Raw genomic sequence first — 23,993 nt, 5'->3', positions numbered from 1 at the left:
CCTTAAATGAGTCACTAAGGGTGCCCTGAGACAGACCTTAAATGAGTCACTAAGGGTGCCCTGAAACAGACCTTAAAACAGTCACTAAGGGTGCCCTGAAACAGACTGAATCAGTCACAAAGGGTGCCCTGAGACAGACCTTAAAACAGTCACTAAGGGTGCCCTGAAACAGACCTTAAAACAGTCACTAAGGGTGCCCTGAAACAGACTGAATCAGTCACAAAGGGTGCCCTGAAACAGCCCTTAAATCAGTCACTAAAGGTGCCCTGAAACAGACCTTAAAACAGTCACTAAGGGTGCCCTGAAACAGACCTTAAAACAGTCACTAAGGGTGCCCTGAAACAGTCTAAAACAGTCACTAAGGGTGCCCTGAGACGGACCTTAAAACAGTCACTGAGGGTGCCCTGAAACAGTCTAAAACAGCCACTAAGGGTGCCCTGAAACAGTCTAAAACAGTCACTAAGGGTGCCCTGAAACAGTCTAAAACAGTCACTAAGGGTGCCCTGAGATGGACCTTAAACAGTCACTAAGTGTGCCCTGAGACAGACCTTGAAACAGTCACAAAGGGTGCCCTGAGACAGACCTTAAACAGTCACTAAGGGTGCCCTGAAACAGACCTTAAAACAGTCACTAAGGGTGCCCTGAAACAGACTGAAACAGTCCCAAAGGGTGCCCTGAAACAGACCTTAAATCAGTCACTAAAGGTGCCCTGAAACAGACCTTAAAACAGTCACTAAGGGTGCCCTGAAACAGACTGAAACAGTCACTAAGGGTGCCCTGAAACAGGCCTTAAATCAGTCACTAAGGGTGCCCTGAAACAGACCTTAAATCAGTCACTAAGGGTGCCCTGAAACATACCTTGAAACAGTCATTAAGGGTGCTCTGAGACGGACCTTAAAACAGTCACTAAGAGTTCCCTGAAACAGACCTTAAATCAGTCACTTAGGGTGCCCTGAGACAGACCTTAAATCAGTCACTAAGGGTGCCCTGAAACAGACCTTAAAACAGTCAGTAAGGGTGCCCTGAGACAGACCTTAAACAGTCACTAAGGGTGCCCTGAAACAGACCTTAAAACAGTCACTAAGGGTGCCCTGAAACAGACCTTAAACAGACACTAAGGGTGCCCTGAGACAGACCTTAAACAGTCACTAAGGGTGCCCTGAAACAGACCTTAAAACAGTCACTAAGGGTGCCCTGAAACAGACCTTAAATCAGTCACTAAGGGTGCCCTGAAACTGACTTTAAATCAGTCACTAAGGGTGCCCTGAAACAGACCTTAAAACAGTCACTAAGGGATCCCTGAAACATACCTTGAAACAGTCACTAAGGGTGCCCTTAAACAGACCTTAAAACAGTCACTAAGGGTGCCCTGAAACTGACTTTAAATCAGTCACTAAGGGTGCCCTGAAACAGACCTTAAAACAGTCACTAAGGGATCCCTGAAACAGTCTAAAACAGTCACTAAGGGTGCCCTTAAACAGACCTTAAAACAGTCACTAAGGGTGCCCTGAGACAGACTTTAAATCAGTCACTAAGGGTGCCCTGAAACAGACCTTAAAACAGTCACTAAGGGGGCCCTGAAACAGTCTAAAACAGTCACTAAGGGTGCCCTTAAACAGACCTTAAAACAGTCACTAAGGGTGCCCTGAAACAGTCTAAAACAGTCACTAAGGGTGCCCTGAGACAGACTTTAACTCAGTCCCCAAGGGTGCGGAAGTTGCATGCAAGGTGTGTTTGGTGTGTTTGGTGTGTTTGGTGTGTTTGGTGTGTTTGGTGTGTTTGGTGTGTTTGGTGTGTTTGGTGTGTTTGGTGTGTTTGGTGTATGCGTGTGTGTTGTTGAAGGTTACGTGACGACCGTGGATGAAAAGCGTAACATCTCTGTGCAGAATGGATTCAAACTCTCTGCAGCATCAGAACAAAACACCTCAGTTCAGGCGCGTTTGCTTTGGCAGCGCAGAGAGTGATCATGTAAACCATTAGACGGGTCGTGTTGGCTTTGGGTTTATTCGTTCTGAAAGAAAAACTCCAGACAAGGTGGCAGAGTTCGCTTTCTGAGAGTGTGTCTAATCTGCAATAATCTGTGATTGATCTGATATCTCTGCTCATTCAGACATGCCTCCTGGAGTTGTTTCATAAAAACAAACTCATCTCTCTGACACACAGAGGGAGGGCTCGGTGGTGTTGACCCTGAGCAGAGTCGGGGTTAAACCTGCAGACGATCATTCTCTGTGCTGTCAGGACTTTAAGGCCAGGCAGGAGTTAAAGGTTCATTTCAGGGAGGTGATGTCTTTCTGAGAACTCTCAGAGGCAAACACGATGCACTTTAAACTTCCTTTGACATCCCTCAAGAGTTCATACTCTTCAATCACAGAGGTTAAAGTCGCTGTTTGGATCTCCATGCCATGTTTGTAAGTGTGTCTGAGGGACTCCAGGGGTGAGAGGTCATCTGAATGAGCAGAGCTGGAAATAGAAATCATGAAACCTTGCCTTGCACCTAGTTTTAAGTTTTTGCAGTGTGGAATCATTGTATTTTGATTGGTTTCTGTATTTGTGCATTAATGTAGGTGGGATCATTTTCCCTAAGGGCGATAGGAAAAGAAGCCCTGAAGTTGGGGAATCAGCTAGTGGCTTTTGCTTTCACTTTTAACACACCAGTTCTTCAGTCAAGACCAGCAGATTGGCTCCCATTTCTGTGATATGGAACTGGAACTTGCAGCGACTTCAGAATCCGTCCTGCAGCTCAGAATCAAGGTTCTAAATCAACTCAGAGACCACAATTTGATCAGCAATGCAAAAACTACATCTGAGCGTCCCTGTCAGTCATGTTGTTGCTGTTGTACGTAGCATCTGAAAGACAACCAAAGGTGTAGTAATCTAAATTTTTTTATCCTTGCTAGGTTGTCTTCTTCACCTGTAGGGCTGACTTTGTGCAGCATCATGCATGGTGTGCCTGACAAATGGGCCTAATTTTGAGTCTGCACTTTTCTGTTGTCTTCCACCTTTGGCTGACAACAAGCAGCACCTTTACTTATAAAGATATTTCAGTCAGGACTGGTCTGATCAAGATAATTTAATATTTACATGCAATAAGGCTCTGTTCTGGGAGCTCCCTACTCTTCCATGTGCGTATGTGGAATGCCAAAGCTTGAGGCGGGGAGAGCACACCTCCTCTGTCTTCCATATGTGCACATGAAAGAGAGAGGAGGTGTGCTCTTTACACCTCAGGCCTTGGGATTCCACATACGCAGGTGGACTCCCAAAGCCTGAGGCGAGAAGAGCGCACTTCCTCTCTCTTTCATATGAGGTGTGCTCTCCCCGCCTCAGCATCTGGAATCCCAAAGCCTGAGGTTAGAGGAGCACACCTCCCTTCTCTTTCATGTATGCACATGAAAGAGAGGGGGTTGTGTTCTCTCCACCTCAGGCCTTGGGATTCCACATACGCAGGTGGACTCCCAAAGCCTGAGACGAGAAGAGCGCTCTTCCTCTCTCTTTCATATGAGGTGTGCTCTCCCCGCCTCAGCATCTGGAATCCCAAAGCCTGAGGTTAGAGGAGCACACCTCCCTTCTCTTTCAAGTATGCACATGAAAGAGAGGGGGTTGTGTTCTCTCCACCTCAGGCCTTGGGATTCCACATACGCAGGTGGACTCCCAAAGCCTGAGACGAGAAGAGCGCTCTTCCTCTCTCTTTCATATGAGGTGTGCTCTCCCCGCCTCAGCATCTGGAATCCCAAAGCCTGAGGTTAGAGGAGCACACCTCCCTTCTCTTTCAAGTTTGCACATGAAAGAGAGGGGGTTGTGTTCTCTCCACCTCAGGCCTTGGGATTCCACATAAGCAGGTGGACTCCCAAAGTCTGAGGTGGAGAGAGCACACTTCCTCTCTCTTTCATATGAGGTGTGCTCTCCCCGCCTCAGCATCTGGAATCCCAAAGCCTGAGGTTAGAGGAGCACACCTCCCTTCTCTTTCATGTATGCACATGAAAGAGAGGAGGTTGTGTTCTCTCCACCTCAGGCCTTGGGATTCCACTTGTGAAGGTGGAATCCCAAAGTCTGAGTTGGGGAGAGCACACCTCCCCTCTCTTTCATATATGCACATGAAAGAGAGGGTGGTTGTGCTCTCTCCACTTCAGGCCTTGGGATACCACATATATACGTAGACTCCCAAAGCTGTGAGATCACACCTTCTCTCTCTTTCTTACAAGGTGTGCTCTCCCCGCCTCAGCATGTAGAATCCCAAAACCTGGGGCGAAAAGAGCACACTTTCCTTCTCTTTTTTGTATGCACATGAAAGAGAGGGGGGGTTGTTCTCTCCACCCCAGGCCTTAGGATTCAACATATGCATGTGGACTCCCAAAGCCTGTGGCAAGAAGAGCGCACTTCCTCTCTCTTTCATATGAGGTGTGCTCTCCCTGCCTCAGCATCTGGAATCCCAAAGCCTGAGGTTAGAGGAGCACACCTCCCTTCTCTTTCATGTATGCACATGAAAGAGAGGGGGTTGTGTTCTCTCCACCTCAGGCCTTGGGATTCCACTTGTGAAGGTGGAATCCCAAAGTCTGAAGTGGGGAGAGCACACCTCCCCTCTCTTTCATATATGCACATGAAAGAGAGGGTGGTTGTGCTCTCTCCACTTCAGGCCTTGGGATAGCACATATGCACGTAGACTCCCAAAGCTGAGATCACACCTTCTCTCTCTTTCTTACAAGGTGTGCTCTCCCCGCCTCGGCATGTGGAATCCCAAAGCCTGGGGCGAAAAGAGCACACTTTCCTTCTCTTTTTTGTATGCACATGAAAGAGAGGGGGGGTTGTTCTCTCCACCTCAGGCCTTGGGATTCAACATACACACGTGGACTCCCAAAGCCTGAGGTTAGAGGAGCATACCTACCTTCTCTTTCTTGTGCATACATAAAAAGCCAAGGCAGGGAGAGCAGCAGCAGCAAAGACCACACAGGGTACAGAACAGAGCGAGCATCAGTGACAACACATATGACACTGGTGACATCAGACACAGCAGAAAGGTGGAGCTGGGGTGGAGGAGGGTTGTAAAGAGAAGGCAGGCAGAGCAGTTTAAAGAGAATACTCATTTTACTATTTGCCAACTGACTTCTTGACCTGTCTGAACTAACGCTATGCTCAACAACTGACCCCACAAAGCAAACATTATGTGACCCCCATCGTCCCTGAAGGTGGTTAAAGGTCTCGTAAACCCAGAGGGGGTCCCAAGCGTCCCTTCAGGGACCACTGATATGGTCAAACAACTTCAAGAGGGTCAGCTCTGCTCAGAAAACAAATACTAAAACCATAACAGCATGAACCTCTGTGGTGGAATGAGGACACTATGTTATGAGGCGGTGCCTGGCTCACTGATAGGATGAGACTGATAAGACTCAACTTTAAGTTCAACTCTTATCAGAAACATCAAAACTCAGGGTTACCTCACCATCATCTTAAACTTATCATAAGCCAGCAGCTTCAACACGGTAACAACATTCTTCAGTGTCATGTGGGGTCAAAGGTCACCAAAACCTGGAGTTAAAGGAGGACGTTAATATCTGCAGCTCCTCACAGGACAGTGTCTCTGTTATTCTCACTCATAGTCTTCATCTCTATGACTCAGTCGTGATGGATATCTGGCACAGAGCTGCAGTGCTGACAGGTTGGTTTGTCTGGCACCGGATCACACGGGTTCAGGGGAAGCGAGACCTGGACCTGGAGCCTCTTCACAACAGCAGCAGGTCTATACCAGGAACCAGGGAGGGTTATTTCAGGTACAGCAGCGAGGCGTGGGCTCTCTGAACTTCAGCCTGCTTCGTGTGTGACTTAGAGAGAAGTTAAAACATCTGACATGACATTTATTTTGGCAGATATTTCAGCACCATGGACAGGGAATTAAGATCTTAATATCCGTGTGTTTCAGTCCAGGGTCCAGGGTCCCCTTCACACCCACGGCTCCTGAAGATCTGAAGTCTTATTCCCCTTACGTCAGACGGGTTACAGCCAGGACACGAGCCTCTCAGACAAAACATCTTTTCAGCAGGCTTTCCACAAATAACAACCTGAAGTATTTGATTCTGCTGGACAGGCTGATATAAAGAACAGACCTATACCATTTATGGAGAGGAGAGGTGTTATTTTGTGCCAATGTGTAAAGCCTTCTTCAGACGCCCAAACATTCCCGTGTGTGTGCTCAGGGAGCAGGATCAAAGGCTGCCTGTGGGCTCTGCAGGCTTTACGGGCGCTGTGTGTGTTTGTGTGCTTTCTTAAGGATGTATATGTGCGTGTGCAGGAGGTGTGTGTGTTCAGGTGTTACGTGTAAGGAGGAAAAAAGATGATCAAGCACCTGTGAGGAGTCGTAACTAACACACACACCAGATGTAGTGACCCTTCTCTCTCTCAGATCCAAGGAAAGGTGGTTACCATCCAGCTTACATCTGTTTCAGATGATGATGAAATTTAAATCTGGCTTCTGTCAGCAGCATTCAACAGAACCTGCTCTCCTTAGCCTTCTTTGCTGTGACTTCCACTACAGAGTCATGTCTGTTTTTAATGCAGTGACTTCCACGACAGAGTAATGTCTGTTTTTAATGCAGTGACTTCCACTACAGAGTCATGTCTGTTTTTAATGCAGTGACTTCCACTACAGAGTCATGTCTGTGTTTAATGCAGTGACTTCCACTACAGAGTCATGTCTGTGTTTAATGCAGTGACTTCCACTACAGAGTCATGTCTGTTTTTAATGCAGTGACTTCCACTACAGAGTCATGTCTGTTTTTAATGCAGTGACTTCCACTACAGAGTCATGTCTGTTTTTAATGCAGTGACTTCCACTACAGAGACATTTCTGTTTTTAATGCAGTGACTTCCACTACAGAGTCATGTCTGTTCTTAATGCAGTGACTTCCACTACAGAGTCATGTCTGTTTTTAATGCAGTGACTTCCACTACAGAGTAATGTCTGTTATTAATGCAGTGACTTCCACTACAGAGTCATGTTTGTTTTTAATGCAGTGACTTCCACTACAGAGTAATGTCTGTTTTTAATGCAGTGACTTCCACTACAGAGTCATGTCTTTTTCTAATGCAGTGACTTCCACTACAGAGTCATGTCTGTTTTTAATGCAGTGACTTCCACTACAGAGTCATGTTTGTTTTTAATGCAGTGACTTCCACTACAGAGTAATGTCTGTTATTAATGCAGTGACTTCCACTACAGAGTCATGTCTGTGTTTAATGCAGTGACTTCCACTACAGAGTCATGTTTGTTTTTAATGCAGTGACTTCCACTACAGAGTAATGTCTGTTTTTAATGCAGTGACTTCCACTACAGAGTCATGTTTGTTTTTAATGCAGTGACTTCCACTACAGAGTAATGTCTGTTATTAATGCAGTGACTTCCACTACAGAGTCATGTTTGTTTCTAATGCAGTGACTTCCACTACAGAGTCATGTCTGTTTCTAATGCAGTGACTTCCACTACAGAGTAATGTCTGTTTTTAATGCAGTGACTTCCACTACAGAGTCATGTCTGTTCTTAATGCAGTGACTTCCACTAGAGTCATGTCTGTTTCTAATGCAGTGACTTCCACTACAGAGTCATGTCTTTTTCTAATGCAGTGACTTCCACTACAGAGTCGTGTCTGTTTTTAATGCAGTGACTTCCACTACAGAGTCATGTCTTTTTCTAATGCAGTGACTTCCACTACAGAGTCATGTCTTTTTCTAATGCAGTGACTTCCACTACAGAGTCGTGTCTGTTTTTAACGCAGTGACTTCCACTACAGAGTCATGTCTGTTTTTAATGCAGTGACTTCCACTACAGTCATGTCTGTTCTTAATGCAGTGACTTCCACTACAGAGTCATGTCTGTTTTTAATGCTGTGACTTCCACTACAGAGTCATGTTTGTTTCTAATGCAGTGACTTCCACTACAGAGTCATGTTTGTTTCTAATGCAGTGACTTCCACTACAGTCATGTCTGTTTTTAATGCAGTGACTTCCACTACAGAGTCATGTCTGTTCTTAATGCAGTGACTTCCAATACAGAGTCATGTTTGTTTCTAATGCAGTGACTTCCACTACAGAGTCATGTCTGTTTTTAATGCAGTGACTTCCACTACAGAGTCATGTCTGTTTCTAGTGCAGTGACTTCCACTACATAGTAATGTCTGTTCTTAATGCAGTGACTTCCAATACAGAGTCATGTTTGTTTCTAATGCAGTGACTTCCACTACAGAGTCATGTCTGTTTTTAATGCAGTGACTTCCACTACAGAGTCATGTCTGTTTCTAGTGCAGTGACTTCCACTACAGAGTCATGTCTGTTTTTAATGCAGTGACTTCCACTACAGAGTCATGTCTGTTTCTAATGCAGTGACTTCCACTACAGAGTCATGTCTGTTCTTAATGCAGTGACTTCCACTACAGAGTCATGTCTGTTCTTAATGCAGTGACTTCCACTACAGAGTCATGTCTGTTTTTAATGCAGTGACTTCCACTACAGAGTCATGTCTGTTTTTAATGCAGTGACTTCCACTACAGAGTCATGTCTGTTTTTAATGCAGTGACTTCCACTACAGAGTCATGTCTGTTTTTAATGCAGTGACTTCCACTACAGAGTCATGTCTGTTTTTAATGCAGTGACTTCCACTACAGAATCATGTCTGTTATTAATGCAGTGACTTCCACCACAGAGTCTTTGTTTCAGCACCATGTCAGCCTCTTTATCGTCATTTAATCAGAGTAACATCTGCTTATTTTGGGTTCATAGCGCGACCGACTTCACTGGATACAGTGAAACTGAGACTCAGTAGAGACAGACGAACGAAACAGATGTTAGAGAACAAAGATGATTTTAATTAACAAATTTAAACATGTTTTTTAGATATATTTGGGGCGTTGAATTAAGATTTGTCAGCTTGTTTTGAAACATCTTGTCAAGCAGTATCTTCTTGTTTTCCATTTTAAGCATTATTCCCACATTTTTGAGTTTTAAGCAGCAACAGTGTGACATGGATCCACTACAGCTTTAATACATTTCCTTGCTTTACCAGAATTTTGAGTAAAAGTTTGTTTTTAGAGTGAATCTGGAGAATAAAACTAAATGTGGTACCCAATCTGCAAACATGCTAAAACAATGCAACAAAAGCCAGAATAGATTTAAAGGATAATAGTTTATTTATAACAAACAGTAATGAATGCTCACTGACTCCCTCTTCCACCCTCTCTCCTCAGCTTCTACTGTCTCAGTCATGAGCCCCAAAGCGGAGGAGGGCCCCCTGGCACAGCTCCCCTACACAGCCCACCGGCGTGAGAAACGGTGCTCCTGTGAGAACCAGAAGGACAAGGAGTGCATTTTTTTCTGCCACATCGGGATCGTCTGGGTTAACACCCCGAGGTGAGCATGCCGGTTTGTTTTCACAGTAACGGAGCGCTGCAAGCATCGTGATAAATATTACAGTGTGAAAATATGATCATAAAACAAACTGAAGATAAGAAGCGATCAATAATCGGTGTGAACTCGGCAGCAGGGAGGGTTTCTCAGGGAGGACAGGAGGTGTTCACAAACATCAGCTGAGTCTAAAGCTAAGATAAACTCTGAGTGTTGTGCCAGGTCAGGGTTTTTAAAGGAGGAAATAACAGTTTACACTTCTGCAAGCGAAGTCAGCCTTACAAACACAATTCATGTTATCCAAATTAACACCAGTCAGACACATGACTGAAGTCTGGGACCAAGGGAAGAAAATACAGGAAGAAAAACGGCAGAGGAACTCTCTTACTTTCTACTGCAACCTTTTTACTGGACCTTTAAGGTGACTTCTTCAGCATCTAATACCCTCTGTTTACTATTAGTTACATGTCTGTGTTTAATGCAGTGACTTCCACTACAGAGTCATGTCTGTTTTTAATGCAGTAACTTCCACTACAGAGTCATGTCTGTTTTTAATGCAGTGACTTCCACTACAGAGTCATGTCTGTTTTTAATGCAGTGACTTCCACTATAGAGTCATGTCTGTTTTTAATGCAGTGACTTCCACTATAGAGTCATGTCTGTTTTTAATGCAGTGACTTCCACTACAGAGTCATGTCTGTGTTTATTGCAGTGACTTCCACTACAGAGTCATGTCTGTTTTTAATGCAGTGACTTCCACTTCAGAGTCATGTCTGTGTTTAATACAGTGACTTCCACTAGAGTCATGTCTGTTTTTAATGCAGTGACTTCCACTATAGAGTCATGTGTGTTTTTAATGCAGTGACTTCCACTACAGTCATGTGTGTTTTTAATGCAGTGACTTCCACTACAGAGTCATGTCTGTTTTTAATGCAGTGACTTCCACTACAGAGTCATGTCTGTTCTTAATGCAGTGACTTCCACTACAGAGTCATGTCTGTTTTTAATGCAGTGACTTCCACTACAGAGTCATGTCTGTGTTTATTGCAGTGACTTCCACTACAGAGTCATGTCTGTTTTTAATGCAGTGACTTCCACTTCAGAGTCATGTCTGTGTTTAATACAGTGACTTCCACTACAGTCATGTGTGTTTTTAATGCAGTGACTTCCACTACAGAGTCATGTCTGTTCTTAATGCAGTGACTTCCACTACAGAGTCATGTCTGTGTTTAATGCAGTGACTTCCACTACAGAGTCATTTCTGTTTTTAACGCAGTGACTTCCAATACAGAGTCATGTCTGTGTTTAATGCAGTGACTTCCACTACAGAGTCATGTCTGTTTTTAATGCAGGGACTTCCGATACAGAGTCATGTCTGTTTTTAATGCAGTGGCTTCCACTACAGAGTCATGTCTGTTTTTAATGCAGTGACTTCCACTACAGAGTCATGTCTGTTTTTAATGCAGTGACTTCCACTACAGAGTCATGTGTGTTTTTAATGCAGTGACTTCCACTACAGAGTCATGTCTGTTTTTAATGCAGTGACTTCCACTACAGAGTCATGTCTGTTATTAATGCAGTGACTTCCACTACAGAGTCATGTGTGTTTTTAATGCAGTGACTTCCACTACATAGTCATGTCTGTTTTTAATGCAGTGGCTTCCACTACAGAGTCATGTGTGTTTTTAATGCAGTGACTTCCACTACACAGTCATGTCTGTTTTTAATGCAGTGACTTCCACTACAGAGTCATGTGTGTTTTTAATGCAGTGACTTCCACTACAGAGTCATGTCTGTTTTTAATGCAGTGACTTCCACTATAGTCATGTCTGTTATTAATGCAGTGACTTCCACTACAGAGTCATGTCTGTTTTTAATGCAGTGACTTCCACTACAGTCATGTGTGTTTTTAATGCAGTGACTTCCACTACAGAGTCATGTCTGTTTCTAATGCAGTGACTTCCACTACAGAGTCATGTCTGTTTTTAATGCAGTGACTTCCACTACAGTCATTTCTGTGTTTAATGCAGTGACTTCCACTACAGAGTCATGTCTGTTTTTAATGCAGTGACTTCCACTATAGTCATGTGTGTTTTTAATGCATTGACTTCCACTACAGAGTCATGTCTGTTTTTAATGCAGTGACTTCCACTATAGAGTCATGTGTGTTTTTAATGCAGTGACTTCCACTACAGAGTCATGTCTGTTTTTAATACAGTGACTTCCACTAAAATGTCAGCGTTAACTTGTTTTAGATGGAAGTAAACAGAATAATACAAACACTTATCTCACATGTCCGACTGTTGCTCTGTTTTCATAGATTTAACCCTCTCCTCTGTTTTCCTCTTCATGCCAGTACAAACTTAAAAAAGTACCTCTTTCATTACATTCTTCTCAAACTAAAGGAGCCAACATACACATCTCTGTTTTCAATGTAAATTTAATTTCACCCGTTCCCGAGCCGCATGATACCCGGGCTCGATGCTGGATCAAATAAAGGCCGACATGAAGTATCGGTTTGGTTCTGTTTGGTCTCTGAGAGGATTCACGGTGAGCTCCGCTCCTCTGAGTGACATGTAAAAATTATGATGTGGACACAGACCACACTGACCGCAGTCAAAACATTAAGAATCAAACTCTAAGCTGTGAATCATGTCAGAACTAAAGCCTGTGGGTGAGCTGATGGAGCGATTACTTCTTTATGTAACATTGAAGTATTCACTACTGTAGAGAAGCTCATGCATGTAGGACCAAAACATCACCTGCACCCTCTGCAAGTTTAACTCAGACCGGCACCCTTTTTAAGATTAGATTACACTTCCTTTAACTCTTCCTGTCCCATTAAAGTTACTAACCATAGACCTTTATGGAGTCCATGAGCTCCCTTGTCTTGTGGGTTCCTGCTGCTGTGGACGTGCCAGACACCAGAGCTGCTACAACTACTACTATCTGTCTCCCCACTATCATCTCTCTCTCTCTCTCTCTCTTCATCTCCCTCTGTCCCTCTCTCCAACTCAGTCTCAGCAGATGTGTGTCTAACATGAGGTTTCTGGTCCTTGCCACTGTAACTTACTAAATGCTGCAAAGTGTGCACATAACACAATCTTCATTTATATAGCGCCAAATCCCAACAAATGTTTAGCAAGTTACAGTGGCAAGGACAAACTTCCTTTAACAGGCAGAAACCTCCAGCAGGACCAGACTCATGTTAGACACACATCTGCTGAGACCGTGTTGGAGAGAGGGATAGAGGGAGATGAAGAGAGAGAGAGAGAGATGATAGTGGGGAGACGGATAGTAGTAGTTGTAGCAGCTGGAGTCTGAAACGTCCACAGCAGCAGAGATCCAGAGGAACCTACGAGACAAGGGAGCTCAGGGACTCCAGAAAGATCTATGGTTAGTAACTTTACCCCAGTGTGTCAGTTCCCCCAGATATTCCATAGTATGTTATTGTAAATTCCACAGATTTTAAACCCCCTTATCTTTGTCTGGAGCAGATGGAAATCATGACTGACGTTTTAACGGTTTGAAAGCTTCTTCTTGGCACGTAGACCTGATGTTATTCACCTCAGAGTCCCAGGTGTTCATGTGTCTGAACCTCTTGGCCTGAAACAGGATCCAGGCAAACAGCTGCCTCCAGCTTTGGCAGCAATTAACTTCATTTGACTTCAGTGTGCACAAGCAATGAGTTAGCAGTTATATGTGGTGGAGCTAATAAGAAAGAGTACCTTTACTAACGAAGGGTAATTTCTGCCATGTTTCCTCTTAAGGGTTCCAAATAGCCTGTTTTTAACCCTTTAACACGAACCCACCAGGGAGACCACAGAGAGTCCTAAATCACTGTGGTCGGAGCCATGACCAGTTAACCCCTTCCAGGTTCCTCCAGTTTAATCCACCTTAATCTTAGCTGTACATTTATTATCACAGCTCCTTCATGGATCTTAATCTCCTTAATCTGACCTCGTCTCTGCACATCAGCAGTTCCATTATCACCTACCTGTTTGCTTTTATTCCTCTATAAATATTTCACTTAGAAATCCTGTGCAGTCAGGGGGTTTTCATGTACTGCAGAATAAGCCACATGACTTAACTAGAGGAAGAGAAAAAGAGAGGTGTCACAGGAATAGCTTCCAGAGCGCGGCTAAAAACAGCTCCTGCCGTGTCGGGACCCTCTCACTAAGTCTCAGATTGTTGGTTTAGTCTAAACATAGCAGCGTGGTAAAATGTAATCGTCCTGCTTTCATTATAGATTTAAACAGCACCAGAAGTGCCACCATCACTAACTATACCGCTGAACCCTGAAGGCAGCACGGAGCTCCTGGGGGAGACTTTCCTGGAAAACATCCTGCTAAAAACATCCTTATTTCTGTAACGTTAATGTGTGCTTGGTGTCGCTGTTATTCTATATTTATCATCACTTTTAAGATCTTGTAATATCATTAAATATGTATACTACTAAACTTAACCAAGTACTTCATTTCCCCAAACCAAACAAATGGTTGGCTTTACTTTTGGCATCTTTAAAACAGTGACCGAAGGGTACCTTGAAAGAGCTCCTGAAGGTACTTCGTAACAAGGGTCCCTCAAAACAGAGGCTGAATCCTACTGGGAAACTCATGCTTATGCTGTTGACCTTAATAAGACTCTTCAGGGTACCATGAAACAGAGGCTAAAGGGTACTATGAAGTAGACTCTTAAGTTGTTTTGTTACAAGGGTACATCAAAACAGAGGCTTAACCTTACCTGAAAACTCATGCTTACGTTGAACCTCTTAAGACTCGAAAGGGTACCTTTAGACAAAGGACAAAGCTTATCTGGAAACTCATGCTTACTTTGACCCGATCAAGACCTTAAAGGGTACCTTAAAACAGATGGGAAGGTTTCCTTTGAAATAGACTTTAAAGGTACTCCGTAACAAGGGTACCTCAAAACAGAGGCTAAATCCTACCGGGGAACTCGTGCGTCTGCTGTTGACCTTGATAAGACTTTTCAGGGTACCTTGAAACAAATGCTGGATGCTTCCTTAAAACAGAGGCTGAAGGGTACTATGAACTAGACGCTTAAGTTTTGTTACAAGGGTACATCAAAACAGAGGCTTAACCTTACCTGGAAACTCATGCTTACGTTGAACCTCTTAAGACTCTAAAGGGTACCTTTAGACAAAGGACAAAGCTTATCTGGAAACTCATGCTTACTTTGACCCGATCAAGACCTTAAACGGTACCTTAAAACAGATGGGAAGGTTTCCTTTGAAATAGACTTTAAAGGTACTCCGTAACAAGGGTACCTCAAAACAGAGGCTAAATCCTACCGGGGAACTCGTGCTTATGCTGTTGACCTTGATAAGACTTTTCAGGGTACCTTGAAACAGATGCTGGATGCTTCCTTAAAACAGAGGCTGAAGGGTACTATGAACTAGACTCTTAATTTGTTTTGTTACAAGGGTACATCAAAACAGAGGCTTAACCTTACCTGGAAACTCATGCTTATGGTGACCTTATGAACTCTAAAGGGTGCCTTTAAACAGAGATTTTAAAGGCTCCTTAAAACCGGGGACTGGAGGGTACCTTGAAACAGACTCTTAAGGTGCTTTGAAACACGGGTACCTCAAAAAAGATGCTAACACCGTCCTCGTAAGTCATGCTTATGTTGAACCTCTTAAGACTCTAAAGGGTACCTTCAGAAAAAGGCTAATGCCTATCTGGAAACTCATGTTTACTTTGACCTGATCAAGACTTCAAAGGGTACCTTAAAACAGATGCCACTGTTTTCTTTGAAATAGACTTTAAAGGTACTTTGCAACAAGGGTACTCTAAAACCTACCTTGCAGCCCATGCTTACACTGAGGTTATCAAAATATGAGTCCCCTTGAAACAAGGCTATAAAGGCTACTTCACAACAGTGACTGAAGGGTACCTTGAAATGGACTTTTAAGGTACTTTGTAACACGGGTTCCTCAAAAAAGAGGCTACAGCCTACCTGGTAACCAATGCTTATGTTGACCTTATGAAGACTCTAATGGTCTTAAGGGGACCTTAAAACAAAGGCCATAAAGGCTACCTTAAAACAGCGACTGGCAGGTACTTTGAAATAGACTCTGAAATTACTTTTTATCAAGGGTACCTCAAAACAGAGGCTAAATCCTACCAGTAAACTCATGCTTATGCTGTTGACCCTAATAAGATTCTTAAGGGTACCTTGAAACAGAACCTGGATGCTTCCTTAAAACAGAGGCTGAAGGGTGCTATGAAGTAGACTCTTAAGCTGTTTTGTTACAAGACCTTAGGGGTCAGAGCTGAGAGTCTGGTACTGTCAGAAACCAGAGGGGACAGGGCTGAGAGTCTGGTACTGTCAGAAACCAGAGGGGTCAGAGCTGAGAGTCTGGTACTGTCAGAAACCAGAGGGGTCAGAGCTGAGAGTCTGGTACTGTCAGAAACCAGAGGGGTCAGAGCTGAGAGTCTGGTACTGTCTGAAACCAGAGGGGTCAGAGCTGAGAGTCTGGTACTGTCAGAAACCAGAGGGGTCAGAGCTGGGAGTCTGGTACTGTCAGAAACCAGAGGGGTCAGAGCTGAGAGCCTGGTACTGTCAGAAACCAGAGGGGTCAGAGCTGAGAGTCTGGTACTGTCAGAAACCAGAGGAGTCAGAGCTGAGAGTCTGGTACTGTCAGAAACCAGAGGAGTCAGAGCTGAGAGTCTGGTACTGTCAGAAACCAGAGGGGTCAGAGCTGAGAGTCTGGTTCTGTCAGAAACCAGAGGGGTCAGAGCTGGGAGTCTGGTACTGTCAGAAACCAGAGGGGTCAGAGCTGAGAGTCTGGTACTGTCAGAAACCAGAGGGGTCAGAGCTGAGAGTCTGGTACTGTCAGAAACCAGAGGGGTCAGAGCTGGGAGTCTGGTACTGTCAGAAACCAGAGGGGTCAGAGCTGAGAGCCTGGTACTGTCAGAAACCAGAGGGGTCAGAGCTGAGAGTCTGGTACTGTCAGAAACCAGAGGAGTCAGAGCTGAGAGTCTGGTACTGTCAGAAACCAGAGGAGTCAGAGCTGAGAGTCTGGTACTGTCAGAAACCAGAGGGGTCAGAGCTGAGAGTCTGGTTCTGTCAGAAACCACAGTGGTCAGAGCTGAGAGTCTGGGTACTGTCAGAAACCAGAGGAGTCAGAGCTGAGAGTCTGGTACTGTCAGAAACCAGAGGGGTCAGAGCTGGGAGTCTGGGTACTGTCAGAAACCAGAGGAGTCAGAGCTGAGAGCCTGGTACTGTCAGAAACCAGAGGGGTCAGAGCTGAGAGTCTGGTACTGTCAGAAACCAGAGGGGTCAGAGCTGAGAGTCTGGGTCTGTCAGAAACCAGAGGAGTCAGAGCTGAGAGTCTGGTACTGTCAGAAACCAGAGGGGTCAGGGCTGAGAGTCTGGTACTGTCAGAAACCAGAGGGGACAGAGCTGAGAGTCTGGTACTGTCAGAAACCAGAGGGGTCAGAGCTGAGAGTCTGGTACTGTCAGAAACCAGAGGGGTCAGAGCTGAGAGTCTGGTACTGTCTGAAACCAGAGGGGACAGAGCTGAGAGTCTGGTACTGTCTGAAACCAGAGGGGACAGAGCTGAGAGTCTGGTACTGTCTGAAACCAGAGGGGTCAGAGCTGCGAGTCTGGTACTGTCAGAAACCAGAGGAGTCAGAGCTGAGAGTCTGGTTCTGTCAGAAACAGATACACACTTGGTGTTTGGTGTTTTATGGAAAAGAAAGAAGTGGTGTAAAATCAATTTTTCACAGAGAGGATTATGTATTGGGTTTGTTTTTGCTGATTTTGCTCCTCTCACTTGTAAAATAAAGTGTTTAGTAGACCCAGATGGGAGTCTCAACCATCCAAGACGTTCTGACAGGCTAATTGACATCAGAGAGACTCCTCCAGGACTTTAGTCCCCTTGGCGAACGAACCGTTTCAACCACAGCTGCCATTTGGTGGACAGATTTATTCAAAGGAGCTTTCAGCGGGCCGACACAAAGTACTATCTTTTATTCTGCTTTTAAGACGTTTTGAAAAGCTTGACGACTTCTTAAATCAGGGAAACTCCAAATATTGTCTCAGTCTGAGGAGAGTCTGCCAAGAATCCTTGTCTTAGGCGTTTCACAAGTAGTCATGTTAATATTTAACTCTTTAAAAGCTGAGTTAGTTAACTTATTTCAACTGTCCGTTTGTGAAGTTGTGCACACTAAAAATAACATTTAGCTCTTAAATGTCTTAAAAATGTAGAGTTCATTTTTAAAAATCACTTTTTTTATCAAATTTAGAGCAAAATTTGAGATATTTTTCAAGTTAAAATCCCTGTTAAATCCAAATGCTAAATCTAAAAGTTAAATGTTAAATCTTAATGTTAAATTGTTATGTTAAATTGATATGTTAAATATTAAATCTAAATGTTAAATGTTGAATCTAAATGTTAAATCTAAATGTCGAATGTTAAATCTTAATGTTAATTCTTCAATCTAAATATTAAATCTTAATGTCAAATAGAAATAGAAATAAATAAAAATCTTAAATAGAAATGTTAAATCTAAATGTTAAATCTAAATGTCGAATGTTAAATCTAAATATTAAATCTCAAATCTTGATGTAAAATATAAATATAAATAAATATAAATGTTAAATCTTAATGGGAAATATTAAATCTAAATGGGAAATATAAATGTTAAATATAAATGTTGAATGTTGAATCTAAATTCCGAATGTTAAATCTAAATGTTAAATCTAAATGGGGAATATTAAATCTAAACGTTAAATTTAAATGTCAAATGTTGAATCTAAATTTCGAATGTCAAATCTAAATATTAAATGTTAAATATAAATGTTAAATGTTAAATATAAATGTTAAGTCATAAATCTAGATGGGAAATGTTAAATCTAGATGGGAAATGTTAAATCTAAATGTTAAATCTAAATGTGAAATGGTAAATATAAATGGGAAATGTGAAATCTAAATGTGAAATCTAAATGTTAAATGTTGCTTTGTGATCTTATATAGTTATATATCTAATATGTTAATTCTCACTGCCGCCCAATCAGCCCCCTGTACTGCTCTGCCTGCTGAAATAATAAAAGCGTCCTTCTCTCCAGATTCTGCTTGAATTATGAAACCAGATTTCATAAACTCATAAAAACGTTGTCTCTAAATGTTAAACCACTTAGCTATCAATGCACTCCTGCATCTCCCAGCATTTCCCAACACCAGCATCCTGCCAGCAGCTCCGTGCAGAACCCATAAACCAGAGGAGCTCAAAAAACAGACAAGTAGTTAACAGGTCTCTGAGCGGAGCGGCCGTAACTCACAGAGCTGCAGTTCAGCGGGTCAGTGGATTTATTGATCCCTCTACTGAAACCCTGTAAAAACAGTAACAACAGGAGGCAGCTCACTCGCCCCTGGACTCATGAGTGAAGACTTCAAAAAGGGGGAAGGGAAGCCAGACGGCATGAAAGTTAACAAAGTATAAAAAGCAAACTGGAGAAATAACAGCTTAGAGCAGACGGAGGCGGGAGATCTGATGGTGGGGAAAAGAGGAAGGCAGCGAGATGAAAGTGTCTCGTTTTATCTCCGACCACAAAGTGGAAATTAGAACCAGATGTTCGACCATTCGATTCACAAACACTTTAAAAAGATGTGATGTATATAAACGGATTCATCACGTATACGCTCGAACAGATTCAACTTCCAAAGTCAGGACTACGTGACACACAGAGGCCGTACAGAGCGCAGGTTTATATCAAGGTATTTACTTGTTTTACATAATTGTAGTCCTGTTAAGACACCGGCATCTGCTGGCAGTTCTCCCTGTGGTGTAGTTAACCCCACCACTAATCCTGAGGTACACCCCGCCTCCTCAAAGTCAGCGCTCAAGCTGGCACCACGTGGACCAGAGGCAGGGTACTCACTGAAAAACAAGACACCAAACAGGTCCTCAATAACTCTCTTCTCAGGCATCGCTAAAATCATTAACATACGACCCTTTGTGTTTCATTGATTACTGAGAAATATACAGTATCTCACTTTTGTGACATGGATTACTGGAACCATGTCTTGTGGTCTGATGAGACCAAGATGAACTTATTTGGTTCAGATGATGTTAAAGGTGACATATCATGCAAAATGTACTTTTTAATGGTTCTCTACCTGAGATATGTGTCCCTGTCTACAAACCCCCTGAAAAGTAAAACAATCCATTCTGCCCCTGTTCTGATTTCTCCACCTTTCTGTGAATGTGTGCTGAAACCAGCCGTTTCAGTTCTCAGTGTTTTTCATACGTCACAACGCCATCCGGTCTGTAACAGGAAGTCAGAGCTCGGAGCTTGTTCAGCCCATAGACTGTATAAAATACAACTCAACCCCTCCTCCGTTTTTCATTCCCTGCACACATGTGTGCTAACAAGGAGCTTAGGAGGGAGGCATGCTAGTTGTAGGCTGTCTTAATAAACACAAAGGTCGGTTTTACTCCCCACGTCTGCAGATTTGAAGATCTAGTGGATGATTTTTATTTATTATGGATAAGTGCTAGCGCTAGTTAGCATAGCTACATAGCTACATGTCGTAGCTGTAGCTGTGTACCAAGACACACGTCTACATGCTGACAAATAAAACAACAAGAAACACTAAATCTGTGACCAATGGTTCAGAAAGGTCCTGCTGCCTTTCTAGCAGAGGTCGGTTTGACTCCCCACGTCTGCAGATTTGAAGATCTAGTGGATGATTTTTATTTATCATGGAAAAGTGCTAGCGCTAGTTAGCATAGCCACATAGCTACATGTTCGTAGCTGTGTACCAAGACACACGTCGACATACTGACATATAAAACAACAAGAAACACTAAATCTGTGACCAATGGTTCAGAAAGGTCCTGCTGCAGGCGCCTCTCCGTCAGGATCAGATCCTGGATCAGATTCAGAGGGTTGAAGTAACGCGGGTCTGTGAGCAGCCGTGTATATTCAGCCAACATGTAAACATTAGACTAACGTGCTGGAGAGCCGAGGCCACACCCACTTCCTGAGGGGGCGTTGTCAGAGAGCTCATTCTCATTTAAAGGCACAGACACAGAAAACAGCCTGTTCTGAGCAGGGCTGAAAAAGAGGGGTTTACAGGCAGACCAACATCTGAATTCAAAATAGTTTTATGAGCATAAACTTTAAAGACATGTTTTGAGGACCTCTTAGACCACTTTTTTTTTTTATGAAAAAGAGCAGAATATGTCACCTTTAAGCGTGTGTGGTGGCAACCAGGTGAGGACTACAAAGACAAGTTTGTGTTGCCTACAGTCCAGCATGGTGGTGGGAGTGTCATGGTCTGGGTCTGCATGAGTGCTGCCGGCACTGGGGAGCTACAGTTCATTGAGGGAACCATGAATGCCAACATGTACTGTGACATACTGAAGCAGAGCATGATCCCCTCCCTTCAGAAACTGGGCCACAGGGCAGTACTCCTACATGATAACGACCCCAAACACACCTCCAAGACGGCCCCTGCCTTTGCTACAGAAGCTGAGGGTGGAGGTGATGGAGTGGTCAAGCATGTCTTCAGACCTAAACCCTATTGAGCATCTGTGGGGCGTCCTCAGATGGAAGGTGGAGGAGCGCAGGGTCTCTAACATCCATCAGCTCCGTGATGTCATCATAGAGGAGTGGAAGAGGACTCCAGTGGGAACCTGTGAAGCTCTGGTGAACTCCATGCCCAAGAGGGTTCAGGCAGTGCTGGAAAATAATGTTGAACACACACAATATTGACACTTTGGGCCCAATTTGGACATTTTCACTGAGGGGTGTACTCACTTTTGTTGTCGGTGGTTTAGACATTAATGGCTGTGTGTTGAGTTATTTTGAGGGGACACTGACTACTTTACATTGTATCAAAGTTTCATTTCTCCAGTGTTGTCCCATGAAAAGATATAATTAAATATGTGCAGAAATGCGAGGGGTGTACTCACTTTTGTGAGATACTGTACATAACCACCTTTTTTTGTATTATTAAATGTGATTTTTAACATTTGCCTTCTCATTGTGTAACAACTCAAACTCTTGGTATTGCAATATCTCTTAAAACAGTAGTTTAAAAATACACAAACTCACAAAGCAAGATGTTTCAACGAGAAGGAAATTAGTTCAGGGGTAGATAATCCCCCCCATAAAAAGCCCCTGCTAGGGGGTAGTACTTTTCAAAAAGCCCCAGGACTTTCAGGGGGCGGGGCCTGCAATGCTGAACGTGTCTGATTGGTAGATTAACCGCAGTGTTTTTATTCCTCCCTCCGTCCACAATAACATCACACACATCTGTGATTCACTTGATTTCTCTTTCTTTCATTAGTTTTTATTTGTTCTATCTTTTTTGTATGTGTGTGTACTTTTCAAAAGAAGAAGCTGTGATTCTCTTGATTTAGCAGCTTGTAACAGTAGTCTTCTCTCAGCCCACCGTGAATGCGTCTCTCCTCCCGGTGTTACGGTTTTAAAAGTGACCCTGTAAACTGGAGACCTTCAGCTGAACGTGTCAGTGTTTGTGTTGATTCATTTGTTGCTTTTTCCATGTTTTTAACCGCAGGCACAACATTTTCACTTTTTTTCATGTTTTTCTGCTTTTGGAGCACAATTTCAAGTTTGAGGAAAATTTATTTTTTCGACAGGGTCAACTTTTTTGTCAAGTTTTTTTGGGGGCAAATTTTATTTTTTTTCAAAAAACATTTTTGTCCAAAAAAAGTAAAAAAAAATTTTGTCAAAAAAAAAAAATGTCAAAAAAAAAATTTCAGTAAATTTTTTTTTTGTCATTTTTTTTTTCATTTTTTTCCAAAATCCATTCACAGTCATTGTTTTTTCCATCTATGATTCACTGATTTCTCTTTCTTTCATTAGTTTTTATTTGTTCGTTCTTTTTTGTATGTGTGTGTACTTTTCAAAAGAAGAAGCTGTGATTCTCTTGATTTAGCAGCTTGTAACAGTAGTCTTCTCTCAGCCCACCGTGAATGCGTCTCTCCTCCCGGTGTTCCGCCTTTAAAAGTGACCCTGTAAACTGGAGACCTTCAGCTGAACGTGTCAGTGTTTGTGGAGTTTACACAGCTGTTGAAACACAGAGGGAGTTCCTGGGAATGCAAACTAGTTTAGTTTTTATTAAGATTTCAAAATATCCTCATCAGATATTTAATGATCGTCTAAAGACGTTTATGAGGGATGCATCCGGCTGAGAGTCTCCAGTTAAGAGGGTCGCTGTTTAAACCAAAACACCGGCCGATCTCTGCGATCACGGCTTTTTGAGTTCAAAAGGATTTTAAAGCCGTGTTGAAACGTCTTTGCTACTCGCGCTTATCTCCTCTCACGTGTTGATTCATTCATTGCTTTTTCCATGTTTTTAACCGTAGAAGCAAAATTTTTACTTTTTTCCATGTTTTTCTGCTTTTTGGAGCACAATTTCAAATATGAGGAAAATGCATTATTCCGACAGGCTCCGGGTCAACTTTTTTGTAAAAAAAATTTCCACATTTTTTTTTATTATTATTATTTTTTTTGTCAAATTCATTTTTTTGTCAATTTTTTTTTTTAAATTAAAAAAAAAAAAAATTTTGTCAACCTTTTTTTTCAAATTTCTTTTTTTCAATTTCTTTTTTTTTTTTCAAATTTCTTTTTTCAAAACAAAATATTCAAGTGTCAAGTTGATTCAGTGAATCCATCTGTGATGAAATATAGCACCATCTAAAACAGCGCCAGCTGAGTCTCTTCATGCTAACAGGCTAACCGTTGGGTTGCTCATAATGATACCTGCCTGTCCGTCTGCTTCTATGGTGTCATCAGTGATGAATAGCATTCCTCTTTGTTTTACTGGAATCTACCTGGGACTTCAGCCCGTGGTCGAGACGCAGACAACAATGGGGGCACAGGAACCTTTTATTTCTGGGGGATAAAAGACCCCAGAACTCTTGGTCGAAATGCACCTTAACTCTCAAAGTATTTCCTCCTTACAGTCCACGATGAGGGAATATGTAACCCGTCTCTCTCTCTGTCCTGCAGCCACGTGGTTCCTTATGGATTCGGTTCGGTTCGGCTCAGGAGGGATCTCGGACGTTGCTTCTGCACGGACACGCAGGACAACGAGTGTCTGAGCTTCTGCACGGCCCACACACAGACAGAGTGAGTACACACACACACACACACATAGACTTTGAGCAGGAACACAAACTCAGAAAAAGCTGTTTCTAATCTCATTCTGCTTTTTGTTTTTCCTCAGAACTGGCGGCGCTGCGGTGAACAGGAACTCTGACAAACGGTTGAAGGGAAACCGGGATGCCTTGTGGGAAAAAAGAAGCCGACACGCGCTCAAACAGAAGACCTGAGAGACTCAGAGCTCCTCTTACACAACTATCTATGCATCAGAAATAACACAAATGGACCCTTTAGTTTGTCTTCCTGCCCTGACGGGGGATGTGGATGTGTACAGTGTGTGTGTATGTGTGTTTGTGTGTGTGTGTGTGTATGTGTGTGCCTGGTATAAATGTAACACCAGTGAAGTGTTAGGATGAGTAAATCAGGCTGATGACGGCAGGAGGGAGCTGAACCTGTGAACTCTCTGTTAGCGGCTCATCTCGGCTGATTTGTGGCTCTGAGGGAAC

General features: G+C 43.1%; 1 protein-coding gene across 1 annotated transcript in view; it reads left to right on the top strand.

Moving 5' to 3' along the window:
- Positions 1–23,717, top strand: part of si:ch211-202p1.5 (uncharacterized protein LOC103909337 homolog) — a 36,764-nt gene extending 13,047 nt beyond the window's left edge. The window contains exons 2-4 of the mRNA XM_034700094.1: positions 9,225–9,387; positions 23,395–23,514; positions 23,612–23,717. Of these exons, the coding sequence (XP_034555985.1) occupies positions 9,225–9,387; positions 23,395–23,514; positions 23,612–23,717 (389 nt within the window). The remainder of the gene's footprint in view (positions 1–9,224; positions 9,388–23,394; positions 23,515–23,611) is intronic.
- The last annotated feature ends 276 nt before the right edge of the window (positions 23,718–23,993 follow it).

Source organism: Notolabrus celidotus, chromosome 13 (assembly GCF_009762535.1).
Source record: "Notolabrus celidotus isolate fNotCel1 chromosome 13, fNotCel1.pri, whole genome shotgun sequence".
Lineage (NCBI taxonomy): Eukaryota > Metazoa > Chordata > Actinopteri > Labriformes > Labridae > Notolabrus > Notolabrus celidotus.
This window is presented reverse-complemented; position numbering and strand designations above follow the sequence as displayed.